The 18,984-nt window shown below is 45.4% G+C and overlaps 1 protein-coding gene across 3 annotated transcripts in view; it reads right to left on the reverse strand.

The window, feature by feature from the left end:
• Positions 1-4,501: 4,501 nt before the first annotated feature.
• The window catches only part of GNG4 (G protein subunit gamma 4), a 45,954-nt gene continuing 31,471 nt past the window's right edge, over positions 4,502-18,984 (reverse strand). For all 3 annotated transcript variants that reach the window (XM_019747010.2, XM_019747008.2, XM_019747009.2), the window contains exon 4: positions 4,502-8,003. In XM_019747010.2, the coding sequence (XP_019602569.1) occupies positions 7,875-8,003 (129 nt within the window). In that variant the 3' untranslated portion in view covers positions 4,502-7,874. The remainder of the gene's footprint in view (positions 8,004-18,984) is intronic.

Here is an 18,984-nt window from a genome sequence, read left to right on the forward strand (position 1 = left end):
TCTGACCGTCACTCAGGTGCAGCCCTGGGACTGGTGGGGCCCCTTTTCCATCCCCTTTCTCCCTTGTGGGTTATTCTTCCTAAACAGGATGACATAGCAGTTGGGATCACAGGCTCTGAAGTCAAACTTCCTGGTTCATATCACAGCTCTTTTCTCTACTGATTGTGTTTTGTGAACGTGAGCGAGTGACTGGATTGGCCAGTGAGAGCCGAGTGTTAAATCTTCAGGACTTTTGCAAGCCTGTTGCTGTCCTGTTGGTAACTTGGTGGGAGTATTTACACCATGGAAATTGGCAAGTGCTGCAGATTGGTACCTGCTCCCTTTCCCAACCTGGTTGTCTCCATTCGGCTGCACACCACTCCTCTGCTTCCTCAGCTATAAAATAGGAGTGGGAACAGCGCACAGCTGATGGAGAAAGAAGCCTGTGAGCGTCCAGGCCCACATGCTCCCTGGTGTGTGGAAATACTCAGTGACAATGAGCTGCCCTCGGTGTTTCTCCCACTTTACGTGGTCCAGAGCCTTTTTGCTTCATGTGCCCCTTTGTGCAATAACTTCAAACACCGGACCAGCCAGAAGCAGCATACACATTGGTAATAAAGTTAAAAAAAAATCACTTGGATTAATTAGAGCCTTCAAACAACTAGCTCATAACTGACAGGAACTGTGCGGTCTAATGTTTAGGAGGCAGACACCAGTGACACATTATTGTAAAATGAGAATTCTTTTAAATCTGGCATAGACGACTTTCGTTATACACATTTTCTTTGGCTAGCTGTTAGAAAGAATTTCTTCTTTGGAGTTCCTATTTTTCTTCTCCCAATTAAGGCAAAGACTGTAACGATAGTTTATTACAGCATTTGGTAGTTCAGTAAACAAACATGTCCTAAAAAATTTAAATAGCTGTGTTGAAGAAAAACATGTGCTGGAAATTCACATTAATTATATGCAAGTTAATAAAGACTTTCGGTGAGCAAACCAACTCTTGGTAATACACTGCCGTTATCTGAGTGCTAACAATAGAATATGTATTATACATATCTGACTCACTCTGATCACTAACGAATTAATCACTTCTATGTATTTAAAGATAGAGATTATACTGGTAAAGCCTAAGCTCAGTGTTTTCTTAATGAGTCCTGCATTTATTCTCAGTAGGTCTGTGGGCCTTATTTTCTATCAGTCTTCATGATAAATGGAATATGTGTATCTTAACCTAACTTTATCAGCATTTGCATTATAGAAAGAAAAGTATTAATGCATAGTCTATTGTCACCAAATCATTACAGACCCCAAACTCAGGCTGCGTTTTATTAGAGAACTCTTCAATCAAGATGTTTAGAAGTTCATCTCTTCAAATGATGGCCATTTCCAGGAAAAAATAGAGCTTGTTTGTATGATGTTTACAAAATGCCAGACGTCAACTTGTGAAAAGGTAGCGGCATTTGAAGGAACATGGAGACTGTTTCCCGTGTGGAGCAGGGTGCCCTCTGTGCCACTGAAGCTGCTTCTCTTCCAAGATGCTCTGCGGTCAACACACCAATGCCTGTTTGCTTCGGGGGATTCTCTCCTCACAGCAGTAAACTTTTTCCAAGCCTTTCTCTATTAGTGGAGTTGAGTCCCATCTCAGCAATAAGTTCCAGGAAAACTATAAAAATAGGTGCCATCTTCTTAGGCAGAAAAAGTCATCCCCAGAGGACACTGGGGGCCCCCACTATTCCCGGCTCCTGCTTCTTCCAGCCCCCGGAGCTGGCCTTTCTGGGTCCCATACAGTCAGTTCCTCATGAGGCTGACTTGGAAAGCGGTGCCATCTCCTGGCTGAAACTCTGTGCTGCTCTTCTGCCCACTATCCTGCACTGTTCTGCTCACGGGGCTTCTGCCCTGGCGTCCCCAGGCCTGAGTTCTCCAGCTCCGTGTGCCCCCTTTTCCACGATCAGGCTTCTACAACAGTCTCCACCCCAAGTTCTCTCTGGCAAATTGTAGTTCTCCAGACAGTACACGAATCTGGATGTCACTCGGGTCACACCTGGGAGCTGGCCCTGTGACTCTGCCTGTGGCTGGGTCCCAGTTAGCTGAAGGGTCACATGTCTCCTGTCCTCATGATAACTGGCCACCTGCCGGGTTCTGTCTTCTGTGCATATCGTGAGGTCCCTTCTCCATAAGGCGGTTCCGGGAAGGTGGGGGCCTTGGTTGCATTCGAGTATGAACAAGCCTGTAACTTTGACGTGTTAAGCTGTTGGAGTGTGGGGGGTGTCCTGCTACTGGCTGGTCAGTTTTACTCTCTCTCCGTATTTCAATGTGTTTTTGGTAAATGACAAAGTCTTACTTTAAACTCTGAGTCTCTGTCTGTCTGGCCCTGTTTCCACAATAGTTGTTAACAAGGTAAATTCAGTTCGTGCCTCTTGACTGAGCACGTGTTCGGTGCCAGGCAGTGCTGGATATGTGTGTTGTTTCATGGAATCCTCAAGAGCCCCCTGTGAAATAGGCACTATTGTTCTCATTTCACCAGATGAGGAATGAATGTCTAGCACAGCGAGGCGAGGAAGTAGCCGGGTGAGGATCTGAACCCCACTCTGGGTGCTTTTGGTCCTACCTTCTGGCTCAATCACTATGTGTCTCCCAGGGGGCCCATCGTCTCCTTTCATTTTCTTGTTCCTGTGTCATTTTAACTAAAGACATGCTGATGTGACTCTGGAGGAGGTGGTGACCTCTGTTAGCTGCCCTGGTTTGACAGGCAGGTGCTGGGTGGTATCAAGTCAGGAGGGCGGGCTGGGATTCCAATCCAGTCACTTAGGAACTGCCGGCCTTGGGCAAGTAACTTCATCTGAACTTAGTGCCTCGTGTACATGAGGAATATACACCTACAGAATGAGGATAATTCATTGCACCACTGTTGTACAGATTAAAAGTGAACGCCTTTGCTGGGTGCCTGACACATGTAAGCACTGAACAAAAAACAGGTTCCCTCCTCCCTCCCTTGGCAACTATTTCACAGGGTCTTCTGGGGGTCTGTCCACACGATTAGCAGCTACGGAGAACCCTAAGGAGTGAGGTGAGTGCTAGGCAGAGGAAGCAGTAGGTGCAAAGGCCCTGAGGCAGCATGGAACAGGGCTGGAGAGGTAGGCTTGAATAATGGCCAGTGTGGCTGGAGCACAAGGTTTTGAGGGGGAGTGAGGTGGGAAAGTGACTCTGGAGAGTAAGTCAGGGGCAGACTCCATGTCACTGAGGAATCTGTGAAGGTAAGTGCTTACAATAACACCAGCATATGGTTCACCCCATACCGGGGCTTGAAAAGTTGACAAGTTAGTAATTATTTATAACTAAAACAGAATCATGTGTAAGAGTTTTATTAGAAACTGGGGATGTTGGTTCTGACCAGTGGGAGCTGACACTGACTCATACACACTTACCCCTAGAAAAACTGCAGCTGGGCAGACCCCCAGCTTACCCTCCACCACCCTGTTGTGGGCCATGCGCAGTGCTGAGTGCAGTGCTGCCCAGGAGGTGAGGCTGAAACGTGGGGCCGGGCAGGGAGCATCATTCTGGTCCTCCATAAAACTCCCGCGATCTGGTATCTTCTCACCGCCTGATGAGCTGAAGGAAATGGAAGTGTAAATCGATTCTGTCTAACCTGTCACCAGAGTCCTTCTTCTTCTCAGGTAAAAATGTTAGCTGTCATTATTATTTTCATCTCAAATCTGAACAGTCACTAGAATGAAATTCCTTCTGACCTTAGGTTTGCTCCCCTCCCTCGGAGAAAGGCTGATGACAATGCATAGACTCATTGTTGAGCTCCGTGGAAGCTGGAACATAGAATGAAAGCTAAGACCTTCTGACTCATGTAGCAGGAGTCCCAGCGTGAAGCCACTCTGATCACTCTGGGACTGAACATGTCAGAGCTGCAAGAAGAATGGCTGAGGCCACACGGTAGCTGAGAGCAAAGGAGACAGCAGCTTCAGAAACCATCGGAGGTTTGGGAGGGGCCTAGTGCCCCGTGGGTGGGCACAGAGTCAAAGAAGCCTTTTGCCTCAGTGTATCTATGGGCTGGGTGGCTGGGGGACCAGGGCTGCCTTCAGAGGACACATCCTTGCTGAGCTGGCTGGTGCCTTCGATTCATTTCCTGCTCCTGGAGGTGGTTGATAATTGGGTTTTGTGGCAGCCATCCCCTCCATTCACTCCTGATGGTCAGACGCAGGAGAGGCTGACAGGATGCCACCTGCCTCAGTTACAGAGAGGCTGCTCCCAGCGGGATACCCCAGTAGGATTCCTCACTGTTTTCCTAAAAGACATGAACCACTAGCATGGCCGCTGCACAATGTGTTCACACGTATGCACAGTGCTCAAAGCCTGTTCTCCATCCAGATAGCTGTGGATAGTAAGCACTTCCTATTTCATAATGTCAGACACACTCTTAAATGTCCTACCAATCATCTGATACCTGAAGGAGTAAAAGGTTGATCAAAGTGCCAGAAAAGAAAAAAATAAGCGTAGGATTCTTGACAGCTAGCCACAAAATCTAACTTTTTATTGAAGAATAACACACATACAGAAAAGTGCACAAATCCAAAGAGTACACTCGAAGAATTTTCACAAACTAGACACACCCAGTGTGTCCAGATCCAGAAACACATGGAGAAACAGAACATCCCACAGGCTTGCCTTGCGCCCCTCCTGGTCATCATCCCGTCCAGAGAGACCGACACCCCTACTTACAACAGCAGAGACGAGCATTGCCGGGGTTGCACTTGATAAACATGGAATCGTACGGCACGTGCTGGCCTTATCTCGTGAGGCCCACGCATGCACAGTGTGTAGCTGCAGGGCTGGTCACTCACTTTCATTGCTGTGCAGGTTCCACTGTGTGAATATATCATTATTTGTTTATCCTTCCAACGTGGCATTTGGGTGATTTCCAGGGTGGGCTTATTAGGAATAGTGCTTCTATGAACATAGTACATTTCCTTTGGTGAATATATGTACACATTTCTGTTGGGTATACACCTTGATGTGGAGTTGTGAGGTCATATGATACGTACATCCAACCCAGGCTATTTCATGGAAGAATAAGGAATTTATTGGATGGAACTTGGGGACTCAAAGAATTGGCAGAAAGCTAGAAAGGAGATCCAGGAAGATGGGTGGGAGCCAAGACAGCTCAGTGGGGCCCAGGAATGGAGCAGGGATGATGGGCTCAGGACTCTGCCACCTCTGGACATTGTTACCGGGGACACACCATCCCTGCAGCCTCCAGTCCCAGGTAACTCCCCTGCTGGGTCACTGCCACCCCTGGGCCGCTGCAGCTCCTGTGACATAAATCCCAGCACCCCTTCATTTCTTCACATCCCAAGCAGGGAGTCCAAGGAGCTCACCCCAGTCACTGGCCACTCCCTGGCTGGTCAGTGCTGGTAAGGGCTGTGCCTGAGAGACAGGCGAGACCTCTCCACTTCTACAGTGGGAGGGGCACTGCACCCCACTAAGTTTATATGCAAGGGGTGATCCCCCACTACAGGAATGGGGCTCAGATGCTGCACCCAAACTGGAAACACAGAATGGCAGCCGCCCACTACAGGGCACTCCATACCACTCACCTCTCAACAATGGCTAGAAGGGTGGGCTCATTCACACATTTGTGTAGCTCATGCCCCACGTGCATGAACTTGCTTTTAAGAAGACAGCATTGAATTCAGGGACACGTTAGAAGCCGCACAAAATGCCATAGGTTTGGAAAGAAAAGGTGTACTAAAAGGCCAAAAAGATCTCAGGGAGGAACATATGGAAGAAAGGAAGAAAAGGAAGGCAGACTATGGAGAGAGAGAAAGGAAAGGCGAGGGGGAGAAAGTCTGGTGAAAAGCCTGGAAGCACATTTTCTTCCTTGATCTGATTTAGCCAGTTTCCGTGCTGTCCCACTTTCTCAGCTTCTCTGATGGATTGTGCTTTGTTTCATCAGGTTAATGATGTTGACATGGACCACAGAATAAAGAGAGCCCGGTCGTAAACCAAGATAGAGAAGGACCTGGAGCCTCATTCTCACACACAGCATCAGTTCTGCTGCAGCTGGAGCACACGGCCTCCTTACAACACTGGTGTTTTCGGTGAACTCTAATGAAGCTAAGAACAGGTTTCAACAAAAGAAGCAAAGAATAAAAATGTACTAAAACCATTTACAAGGGTAACAAGTCACTAACTGGTCGGAAAAGTATATTTTCCTTTTTGTAGGCCATTTTACGTTAGCCCTCCAACTGGACTACGGCAGTTTCAAGTCTTGTGTTATTCCCTATATTATAGCATGGTGTCTAATACATTTATTTGTTTTAAATGATAATCAGGGCTTTCATTTATGCAGTACCTCTCTATGTCCTCCTAGACAGAGAGGCAGGAGGAGTCATGATGACTGTCTCCACGTTGCAGGTGAGAACATTTCAGGCCGGCCACAGCAGCCTCGCCCACACGGAAGCCCCATTCAGGACCAGGGACAGAGGCAGTTTTCACCCAACGTCATAGAACGTAGACAAACTGCTCGCTGCCCCTGTGGGTTTGTCTCTTCTTTCATCACAGTGGTGTAAGCTCGACTGAGGCGGGGCCTGCCAGTTTGTCTCAGAAAAACCAAGACCTGTCGAGCCTTCCACTGGGGCATCCAAGTATCATCTTCCATAAACTATCGGAATACGGCCCGACATGCCTCCTCCTGGCAAAAATGGGAAGAGACGGGGGCTGCTCAGCCGGCCGCAGCCAGTCTTCACAGAGCGGGTCTACCTGCAGACAGGGACGCTTGGAAGGCAGCGTAGCCCTGGGGTTCAGGGGGGCTCTGGGGCCAGGCTGCCTGCACTGAAGTCCTAGTTTTCCTGCTCACTATCTATAACCTGGGAGAAACTACCTCATCTTTCTGGGCCGCAGTGTCCCTCTCTTTAAAACACACCTATGCTCACGCCATGTAATTATTGCTGGAGGATGAGAGAAGTGAATATTTGTCATTGCCCAGGTCAGTGGATGGCACAAGTGAGCTGCCGCCCCTGTGACTCACTCCTCAGGGGCAGGGGCCACCCTGGTGAAGCCCCACAGGCCCAGTGCTGTGCCCAGGGGGTCCTCATTAACACAGCCCATGTCACAATGACCGAGGAGGAGCCAGAATAGGAGGGAGCAGGAAGAGGTGGCATTTGGAGAGGGGAGATGGCCAGCCAGCTGGAGCACGTGAACAGCTAGCAGTCACCATGTACATTTACGGATAAGCCTGCTACAGTATCCACCCAGCATCTACATCTGTAGAAGGACCACCTCCAACATGGTCAGTGGCAGAGGGAACCAGGGGCCTGGGCCCTCAGCAGGGTCTACACCACACGGCCCCAGGAAGACACATTAAGAAAACCCTCCAATGCTTTAGGTTATTTCCCTTTTAGCAGGATGATGGAAAAGCAGGAAATAGAGACCTTCTAGAACTGCTTTCTCCAGGGAGGGAGGTGCAAATTTTACCCATATATTTCAATGGGTCAAAATGCTCTCATGTGATGCTGAATTGTTGGGAATGGGGATTGTTGGATGCAGTTTTTCAATAAATTATCCGCTGAATGTATTAACTTGATGTATTTAAACTTGGGAATTGATGTTTAAAAATTGAAGCCCTTGAATCCATACTTATTTTTACTTGGCACATTTGTTATTTGGCTAGAAAAATGTCTGGTTTCTTTGCCAATAATGAAAATAACACAGAAATGGAAAGAAAAAGTGAAATCAATGCAATGAAGGAAACCAAAGGACAGAGAGACCCTCCTCCCTGCAGCTGTGGCTGGGTAGGGACAGGAGGGGCGTCCCTAAAGCTACCGGCATGCGGGTCCCCACCGGGTGGCACTGACAGAACAGGAGGCGCTTCTCCACCCACGGAGTCAGAGGATGGTACAAAAGAACTTCTTCTCTCGGAAGGGGTTTTCGGACGCAGGCACGGGGACGATGAGAGGGTCGTCCCGGACGTGGGCCTCACAGTAGGCCAGGAGGTCGGCTGCTGCCTGGGACACCTGTGGGGACACAGCACAGGCGCGGGGTTAGGGGCCAGTTCTGAGTGTCCACATGGGGAGTGGACAAGCCCGAGGCCAGGCTGTGCTGTGTGCCTGGCCAACAGCAAGGCCATTCCCAGCCCAGGGACAGGTTTTGTGCAGACCAGCAGAGACGGGTTCTGACACGTGGCTCTGAGGACAGAGATGACACCCAAACAGCAGACCACTGTCTGGAGGAACGAGAGGCAGCAGGAGGGTCCAGACATCTTCGTCCTCCTCTCAGGTGAGTGACGAGTGGCGACCCCAGGCCAGCAGCCTCACATGTACTCTGCTAAACCACTTCTAGACAAAGAAAGCAGAGTACTGGCCCTGGCCAAGCCAGTGTGATTGTATTTATTATTATTATTATTAGTAGTATTTATTAATTGTCTTATTGCAATCTACTCTCATGACCAACATAGAGACACTTTATCCTCCTCAATACAACATGTATCATAAGCACTATAACACATAAGCTACATGTTATAACCACACAGGATTTAGCTCGGAATGGCCGCCCACCTGACCAGATAGCTCTTTCCCTCCATCTTCCTTCCAGGCTTACCTGAAGCCTGCGGACATATGGCCCTTGTGCACGGAACTACCCCCCTAGCTGAAGTCCAGGAGCTCCAGAGGAAGAGCTGGTGGGGCAGGGCAAGGTGCCGAGAGGAAGATAAAGTTCCAGCTCGCTGCCCTCTGTGTCATGTACCTGGCAAGTGAATGGCCTGTGCATGACCTCAGCCTGCCAATGAGGCCTCCCGCCTGCAAGCGCTTATCAGAGGTGGCAGGCAGGGGAAAACATATCACAGTCAAATGAAAACCTTTTGGTATATTCAATGTCTAAATCTTCTCCAGAATGACAAAAGCGCTCCACAAATGAAACAACGTAACACCTTCCATATACGAACGTACAAGCCACACATGTTCCCTCTAGGTTTTTTAAATTGGCTCATCTTCCAAAATTTTACAAATTCTTCTTCTGATTTCCAGCCTAGACACACCTGCTTTAGCAGTGGTTGGAATCCTGTGAATAATTCCAATAGAGATATATCACGAATTTTCCCTCCAGTGAAATAACTGAAAGTTGAGCTGACGAGTCAGCCTAAATCCTGACAAAGTCTACATATGTGGGAAGTGTGGGATGGAGCATCAAGCTGCCAGTCCCATCTCTGCCCCTAAGGTGGCTGTGTGACCCTGGGTAAGTAACTCAACCTCCCTGAGCTTCAGTGTCCTCATTTGTAAAACTCAGGAGATTTAGATATCTCTAGGGTCCTTTTAACTCTAAACAATCTATAATTCTACCATGGCCAGTATTTTAGATCCTACATAAATGTATGTTGGGTGGAATGGGAGTGTTTGAAGTGTGCAATGGTTTACAGGTCACCCATACAGGAATCTCCTAGGGGCAGACCAGGCCCGCAGGGACCTGTGAAGCCATCGCGAGGAACTAGAGCCCAGGAGCAGGGACGCTGACTCTGAGACACACGAAGCTGCGATGTGCAGAGGAGAGCGCTGTGATCATAGCGAGGGTTGCAGAGCAGAAGCTGGAGCCTGGGAGGCCGAGCCCTGCTCGCAGCGCGCTTGCTGCCACCGTCTGCAGCGATGCCTGTGCTCTCCCCTGACTGCCTCAGCCACGACCTCCGTTCCACGCCAGGCTTCTTGCCATGTCCGGAGACCCATGGGGGCTCCTCCACAGCCACCACGTCAGGACTACCCACTGAATTCATCTAGCCGCCCCTCTGGCAACCCCTGGAAACCGGTCGCTGCTGCCCAGGGCAGCAGACACAAAAGAGGGGGAGTGTGGGAACCGCCACCTTCCACCTCTAAGAGCCACCTGTCCTCGTAGGCCTACCGGGTCTCCGTCCCGGACTTCACCGAGCTTTTCCAGATGGTTCATTAAGGAATGTCTTATCTGACCATCATCCCCTCTACAGTTTGCTAGTTTTCACAGTTCCCATCTATTTCATTGTTTTGGACATACTGCCATGTGTTCTGAATTCTCTATAAACATCAGTATCTCACCCAGGAAGTACTTACTGAGTTTTAGATTAATACACATTTTAGCCAATTAAGAGGATATACGGGAAAGAATAAGGCAAGATTTCTGCCCTCCAGAAGATCTAAATGAGAAGACTCAAAAGTTAGAAAGTTACTATAATAATTGGCATTATTATATAAAGAACAGTTGCACAGGGCCATGGGGCCATGACAGGGCAAGGAGATAGGGGCGTGTGACAAACCCACCCAGTTCCGCACGGTGGCAGCTCCCTTAGTCCCCAGCCTCTGGGCCCAGAAACACGATTTTCTGGCACTCTAAGAGTGGCTCCCCTCTTGCAGCAGGCCCACAGCACACAAGTTCAAGAGACAGCCGGCTGTATAAAACGTTAATAAAAATAGGAAGTTAGAGTACTCGTTATGGCCAGGCGCTGTGCCAAATGCCTCATCTCACGAATGACATCATTTAACTCTTTTTTTTAAAATAGTTTCAGGTGTACAAAACAATGCAATAGTTAGACATTTATACCCCTCACAAAGTGATAGCCCCCCTCCCCCAATCTACTACCCCTCTGACATCGTATATCCCGTAGCTGTTACAGTTCCACTGACTCTATTCCCTGTGCTGCACTGCACATCCTGTGACCATATATATATATACACATATATACACACACATATACATACATATGTATATATATAATTATAGTTGACATTCAGTATTATTCAGCTTCAGCTTCAGGTGTACACAGTTTGGGGAATATAATCAATAATGTTGTCAAGATTTTGTAGGGCAGCCTATGGACACTTGTCTTATTAGGGAGACCACGTCAGGGACGGTGTAGATGCCTGATCATTTAACTCTTCTAAGTAACATTCTTAAAGCCACTTTACAGATGAGGAAACGAAAGCACAAAAGTTAAGAAATGTGCCCAAGGTCACGTACTCAGTAAGAGAAAAAGCCAGACTTTGAAGCTAAGCAGTCTGGCCACAAACTCCATAGGCTGCAGGAGCCTGATTAATTGATAATGAAAACCGGAACTGCCGAGTGCTGGAATGCTCTGTGTGCTGGGCCTGCATACTCTCTCCTTGCAGACCTGCTACCTGGGAACTCACATGACCAGAAGAAGAGTGCTGCACCTGGAGTTTCTTAGGTCATTTCATTTACGCTAGGGACAGTCTGGCTAAGGAAACACTGACAGGTAAATCTCAGCTGGTCCCCGCGTCCTCTCCCTCCGCCCTGGGAAGCGCTTGGTGGACCCTGCCAATGTCACCTCCAGGGCTCCTCCCTCAAGGCTGTGCCCTACACACTGTTAAAGTATTTAAACAAGGGGGCCCAGGCTGAGGTGGCTTTAATGCAGTGGCAGCCTACTTAAGCTAAGACCTAAGCCAGTCAGTGCCCTTCCTGGAATCTGAGAAAGAGAAACTTCAGAACAACCAACTTCAGACAGACAACTAGACTTTCCCAAACAAGGCAACCACTGAAGCCATAACCAACCAAATAATTGCTTTGCTTTGCTTCAGTGTCTTCTCTGTGAAAACCTTTCTCCTGGCTCCTGGCAGTGCAGTGCCCCTAACCAGCTTTGGTTTCGTGCTGCCTGATTCCAACTGATGTACATGCAAATAAACTCGTGGAGGGTTTTAGTGTGCCTCCGTTTACTCTGTACCAGCACGATCCAGCTGGTCCAAAGTTGGCTTGTTAAATTATAATTACAGCTTCCTTCCGCTTGATCAGTTTACCTGTTCAGATGCTTGTATGTGGGTGGAATTGACTCGTTTAATTTCCTGAGAGCAACCGCCAGGGGGCGCTTCACTGGGGGCTGCTGCACTGTCATCCTGTAAGTACATCCATCAGTCCAGGGCACCTCGGAGGAAGCTCAATACATGTGGCCTTGGGGGACTGCCTGGTGGAGGAGAGAAGGGGCTGGGCCGTGTTCCGGTCTCACATCAGTGTATCTGCGTCCCCTGCAGTCCCATGTCTGTCACACCCTAACAACTGTGCTGTTTGCGTCTGGCCTTGCTGGATGGACACAGGTCTAATCTAGGGACATTTCTGTCACATCCAAAGGTGAGAGTGCATTTGCTGCCACAGTTTTTCTTTCAAGAAAACCAGCTGTCCTTAGATTGCCTCCTGCTGTTGTTTTTGGATCACAAATGCATTTGCTTAGGTATAACCACGCTCCTCGTCCTGTCTGTGTACCTGTACAAACACATAATGAAGTTGCAAACGCCCACTGGAAAACTGTGGATCGGGGTTGCTTCCAGGAAATACTGATTTCCTAGATGCGCTCAGTTATTGAAACAACATTGGAAAGGATGACCTGATAGCGTGAAGTCACCATACAACGAAAGAGTCAAGGGAGTTCTCACCTCAGCTGCAGCCCCTCATCTTAGAGTGTCTCATGTCCCTTTATCCTGTATAACCTCAGAACCCTGGCTTAACCCTGAAGTTCGTTGTAATGTGATCTGAAGAGATAATACATGGAATGAGAACCTGAAGGAGCCTCACAATGAAAGGTGACCTCCTGACACTGAGCTTGGTGTCCACGTTTTCATTAACCTAAACCCGCGTTTAGGTCCAGTGGGAGGGTTTTCTTAATCAGCTCTAGACTGATTGTTATGGTTGAGCGTTTCCTTCAGCACGTATCCAATAGGGGTGGCAGACACTGGCCAAATCTTGTAAAACATCTGCCATCCTTGGAACATAAAATAAACAGTTCACGTTCAAAGAAAACATTTTATTCTGGTTGGGAATTTAAAACTCCTTACTCTGTAAGCTTTCTCATCAACTGTCAAGTCTGCTTTACCTCAAGTCCTCTGTTAGGAATTGCCCGGAGCTTCTCTGCCTCCTCTCCTTAGTACTGAACTGTTAAGAGTTACAAGATAACAGATGTTGAAAAGAATCGGAAAAAATAAAAGAATCGGCAGCCTGGGAACAACTGTGGAATTTTACCATTACATTTCAGAGGAAAAGAGGTGATTAAAACAGCCCAAGTTAGCACATAATACCAGTAGTTGCACTATAATTACAAGCTCCAATGATGGGAGAAAATGTTGCAATTACTATAGTCACATTCCACGACAAGACAACTGACATAATTACTATTCTGGCTGTGACACCCACTGCATTTATCCTTTGCATCTGAAGTGAGTATCTCACACCAATTTCTCAGCAACCCTAGCCTATTGAACAATACTACTTGGAATCAGTTACAAGCTCCTTTGATGTCTGTTCCTCCCTGCACCCCAAGAAAACAAAGCAGGATTATAGCCAAGGGCACAGCCTCCATGGTGCAATGGTGCCTAGACAAGGTCAAACTTGGTGGTCACTCCAATGTATGAAATCATATGCCGGCAACCCGTGTGAAGCCCTCAGGACGTTACAGGTCTGGGCTTCACCCCTAAGTTCTGAGCAAATATAACAGGGTGAATCCTTGGGGATTTTCTTTTCTTCCTTCTAACGCTGGGAAGTATTTGAGATGAACACACCGGTTCCTAAGGGCAATCTCTGGCTACGTCCACATTCTGACGCCGTGGACTGAATGTGTCCCCCAGTTCCTCTGCTGAAGCCTTCACCTCCAATGTGACGGTATCTGGAGGTGGGGCCTTTGGGGGTGACTAGGGCATGAGGGTGGCACCCTCATGAATGGCATTAGTGTCCTTATAGAAAGAGACACAAGACACGGGATCGCTCTCTCTGTCCTCGCCATGTGAGGTCACAGCAGGACAGTGGCCATCTACAAACTAGGAAGAGAGCCCTGGCCAGAACCTGACACGCTGACACCGTGATCTCGGACTTCCCAGCCTGCAGAACTGTGAGCAATGAATTTCTGCAGTGCAAGGCACCCAGTGTATGGTGCTGTTACAGCAGCCCAAACGGACTGACGTATGGATTCCAGTGGATCCCAGCAACTACTCTGTATCACTCCAGATCAGTAAAGGCAATTATCAATCGTTGGTTAATGGCCTGTATGGGGAGAGGCTTCGCTCACCCAGTGGGTCCTCGGCCACAGACAGTATCTAGTGGGGCATAGGTAAGGTTGTACCTGGAAGAAACCAGATGGAGGGGCAGATATGTGTGAATCAATGAGTAATCTAACAGAATCCCTCTCTGAACTCTAAAGTCAAGTGTCCATAATAGGGGATTCCCTGTTTGATTACACTTTGAGAGGTAAATCTAGGATGCCTGAAAGAATTTGAATATTCCCAAGTTCACCTACGTTAGAGCTGTTATTACATGGCCTTCACCACCAGAATAGCAAAGCCCTCACTTACCATGTTTCCCTGAAAATAAGACCGGGTCTTACATTAATTTTTGCTCCAAAAGATGCATTAGGGCTTATGTCCAGGGCATTTCATCCTGAAAAATCATGCTAGGACTTATTTTCCGGTTAGGTCTTATTTTTGGGGAAACATGGTAGCTTGTTTACAGTGATCGACCCAGATCCGTCCTGGGCTTGGACTTAACCAAACCCTTTCAACAGGTTGATACATGTCCTATCTGACTCTGACTACCTCTCAGTTTTGATATATCTCAGTTTTCCACAAAGGAAGCCATAATTCAGTCATTTTGCAAGTTCACCAAAATAGTAATTTATTTGGTGATAGAAACTAGTGAGTCACTCAAAAGGTTTCTAGGACATAGTTAGAGGTGAAAGATGAACAAGTAGGTTCCAGCTCTAGAGGGTTCTAGAAAGCCAGTGGCATCTCTAGAGAGGAACCACGGGGCTGTGAGTCAGGAAGCGATGTCCTGGCCGAGCTGCCCTCAGCGCGAATAAGCTGGGTCACCTGGGCAAGACCAACACTTGGCTTCATTTCTCGCTCCTGTAAATGAGAAGAGCCATCCTTGCTGGACTGTGGCTAATGGACATTGTGACAAACACACACTGCCTGTCATCATGTCATTGTTCATCTGGCTGATTTCTGATAGGGCTGAAAGGATGTCTGAGAAACAGACAGGAGTAAGTTTCTCAGAAACGATCAGGGCAGCTGGGAGCCCACAGTGCCCCCAACCAAACACCCCGAAGTGGAAGGGCCCTTCTTGTTCTTTAAACACATCTTCCATCTTCTTGTTCTCTTTGATTTAATTCAAGCATCTCTCTTTTTTTTCTGACACCTGTTCTAGAATTGTTCACTCACATCTCCCTTTCTTTGAATTTATTTCTATATTTGATTGTAGGAAGTTTATCATCTGAATCATTTAATTTCTAAAGGTCTAGGTGAGAGCTATGCAAGTTTCTGGTAGAAGATGAGAAGATGAAGAGAAGGGTTAAACCTAAATTGCTAAACTGGCAGAAGCTGGAGTCAGGAAGGGTAAGTACAGACATATTGAAAGGCAAATCTATAAGCACTGCCTGTGGACCTTTGGCTGGGTCAAATGACATAATTTCTATTTATTTTCTTTTAGAAATGTCATTCTTTTGCTCTTACTATCATTTATCATCTGCATTACATCCCTTCCCTGGACTTCACCAGATCCTTTTCAATGTCTGCCAGTGACTTCTCAGAAAATGATGATCTCCCTGATTTTGCTCTTTTTCAATTTTAACCCCTTGTTATTCAGGTAGCAAATGTTTTTCTTACTTTGTTGATTGGGAGGTTTTTACCACATAAAATCATTTTTAAATGCAGCCAAAACTTTCCTTTATGCACTGGATTTTGTGATATGCTTGGTCTTTCCAAACTCATATTATATAAACATTTCCCTAATACTTTTATGGTTTTGTTATATCTAAATCTTTTGAGTGAATTGTAGCCCCCCCAAACTCAGATGTTAAAGCCGTCACCTCCAATGTGACTGTATTTGGAGACAGGGCCTTGGGAAGGGTAAGGTAAACTGAGGGATACGGGTGGGGTCCTGATGCCAGAGGGTGGGGTATATTTATAAGAAGAGGAAGAGACACGAGAAAGCTCTCTCTTTGAATGAGCACAGGAAAGGCAGTGAGAAGGTGGCTGGCTGTAACTGAAGGAGAGAGATCTCATCAGACAATGCAGTGGGCACATTTCAGCCTTGAGAACTGTGAGAAAAGAAATTTCTGTTGTTTAAGCCACACAGTCTGTGTTCTGTTGTGGCAGCCTGAGATGACTAATACAATCCATCGGAAATTTATCGGCATAAAATTAGTGTATGTAGCTTTATTTTCCAAAGTGCTAGTAATTTCCAGCAACATTTATTAATAATCTGTTCTCCACTGATTTGAGATGCCATCTGGATCATAGTCCAGATTCCCAGTACTTGTGTTTAGAGGCTGCCTATTCTGTCCCCCTGATCTGTCTATTCCCAAAGGAGTGTCATAAATCTTAAATACTATGCTTTTATAATACATTTTAATACCTAGGAAGAAAATTCTACAACTCTCCCTCATTGAACACATATACTCCTTTTTTTTTTTTTTTATTTAAATAAACTTCCTGGTATTCTCACACATTCATTCATCTGATTGAATTTTAGAATAAATTAAAGTTTACTCTCTCCAAAAACAGAAATAGAATTTTTATTAGATTTGCACTAAATGTACATACAAAGTTAAAGACAGTAGACATTTTTACAGTATTGATTCTGCCTATTCAACCACAAGGCAGCACTGTCTTTTTTTCAAGTCTTCTTTTGTGCCCTTCTATGTTTTGAGTGTTTTTAAAAAATGTATGTCTTACACACTTATATATGGCACTCTCAAAATCATTTTCATTGTTTAAGAAATAGTTTTAAAAGATTACTGAGGCTGACACTTATTCCCAACCATTGCCACCCTTAATTTCATTGCATTATGGTCAAAGAATGTGGTATGAACCATTTCTACTTTTTAGAATGTACTGAAGCATTCCATGAGTGGTGCTTACAGAAAGTGTTCTTGGTAGTTGCTGGATAGAATTACACACACACACACACACACACACACACACACACACACACATCTCAGACCAACTTTATTAATTTTATGTATTAATATATGCCTACTTCTCTTTTTTCTAGTTTATCTAACAAGGACTGGGAAAGACACACTCTTACACAATTTGCCCATTTTTCTGACATTTCCTCATATTTTGCATTGTGTATTTTTGATATAATTGGATCATATGGTAAGCTATGTTCAGCTTTGTAAGAAACTGCCAAACTGCCTCCCAGAGTGGCTGTACCATGTTGCATTCCTGCCAGCAACGAGTGAGAGTTCCTGTTGTTCCACATCCTCGTCAGCATTTGATATTGTCAGCTTTCAGGATTTTAGCCATTCTATTAATAATAAATGTGTAGTGGTGTCTCACTGTTGTTTTAACTTGTAATTCGCTAGTGATACATGATGTCAAGCATCTTTTCATATGCTTCTTTGCTATCTGTATCTTCTTTGGTTATCTGCTCAGATCTTCTGCTCTCCCCCCCTTTTTAAAAATAGGGTTGTTTTCTCATTGTTGAGTTTTAAGAATTCTTTGTGTATTTTGGATATCAGTCCTTTATTATAATAAATATGAATTTGCAATGATTTTCTCCCAGTCTGTGGCTTGTCTTTTCAGCCCCTTAATAGTGTCTTTCACAGAGAAGTCTTTAATTTGAATGCAGTCCAGATCACCAACTTTATCTTTTGTGGATTATGTTTTTGACATTGTATCTAAAAACTCATTACCAAACTCAAAATGTCTAGATTCATTGTTTTTTTCCACATGTGGATGTCTAGCTGTTCCAGCACCATTTGTTGAAAAGACTATTCTTTCTCCATTGTGTTATCTTTGCCCCTCTGTCAAAGATCAGATAACTACATTTATGTGGGTCTACTTTGGGGCTATGTGTTCTGTTCCATTGATGTATTTGTCTGTTCTTTTGTCAATATTACTCTGTCTTGAATACTTTATAGTAAGTCTTGAAGTCAGGTAGAGTCAGTCTTCCAACATTGTCTTCTTCAATATTGTGTTGACTATTCTGGGTTTTCTTTTCTTTTCTTTTCTTTTTTTGCCTCTCCATATAAACTTAAGAATCAGTTTGTCAATATCAACAAGATAACTTGTTGGGGATTTGACTGGGATTGTGTTGAATATATAGATCAAGTTAGGAAGAACTGACACCTTACTAATAATGAGTCTTCCTATCCATGAACATGGAATATGTCTTCATTTATTTAGATCTCCTTTGATTTCGTTCATGAATTTTGTAGTTTTTCTCATATAGATCTTGTATAAATTGCATATATCTGGTATATTTTTGCCTACCCTTTTACTTTCAGTCTGAGTCACTTTATTTTAAGTTATTGTCCAACGCAAAATATATTGTTTTTTAAATTAAATCTGAGAGTCTAAATTAGTTGTCCCACTTAGTACTTATTGTCAACACAGATAGATTTGATATTGCTTCTGTTGTTTTATTTTACCTTTTTAATTTTTACACTCTCTTTTGTTTTCTAGTTAATGGTGTCCTTCCATGAGGAAAACTATTGGTAACATATAATATGAAAGAAACTATTACTAATCAATAAGGAAAAGATAAGTACCACAATAGAAAATTAGGCCAAGGGTAGGAATAGGCAATTCACACAAAAAAGAATTTAACATATGAAGTTAGTTGAAGCAGAAGAAGAGTCAATGAAATATATGTTAAAATAATGAGGTAAGAACAATCAAGAAACAGTGTGGCATAAAGGTGAAGCGTGAAGTTTCAGGAGCCAGACTCCCTGGTTCCCCATCCCTGTGCTACCACCACCTTCTAGCTGTCCAATTTGGGGCAAGTTATTTAATCTCCACAGGCCTCAGTTTCCTCCTTTGTAAAGCCAGAATGTTAGTACCTGTTACGGAGAATGGTTATGAGAATTGAATGAATTTAATAGAAATTGTTCAGAACATCAGATAGTAAGCACTCAATAAATGTTGCCCATTATTATTACTATTATTATTATCTATGAACTATCAAATTGGGATGGCTCAAAGAATGACATTGGGAAGAATTTGGAGAAACAGACACTTCACATTGCTGATGAAGTACTGC

The sequence above is a fragment of the Rhinolophus sinicus genome, linkage group LG12 (genome assembly GCF_036562045.2).
Source record: "Rhinolophus sinicus isolate RSC01 linkage group LG12, ASM3656204v1, whole genome shotgun sequence".
NCBI classification, from domain to species: Eukaryota; Metazoa; Chordata; class Mammalia; order Chiroptera; family Rhinolophidae; genus Rhinolophus; species Rhinolophus sinicus.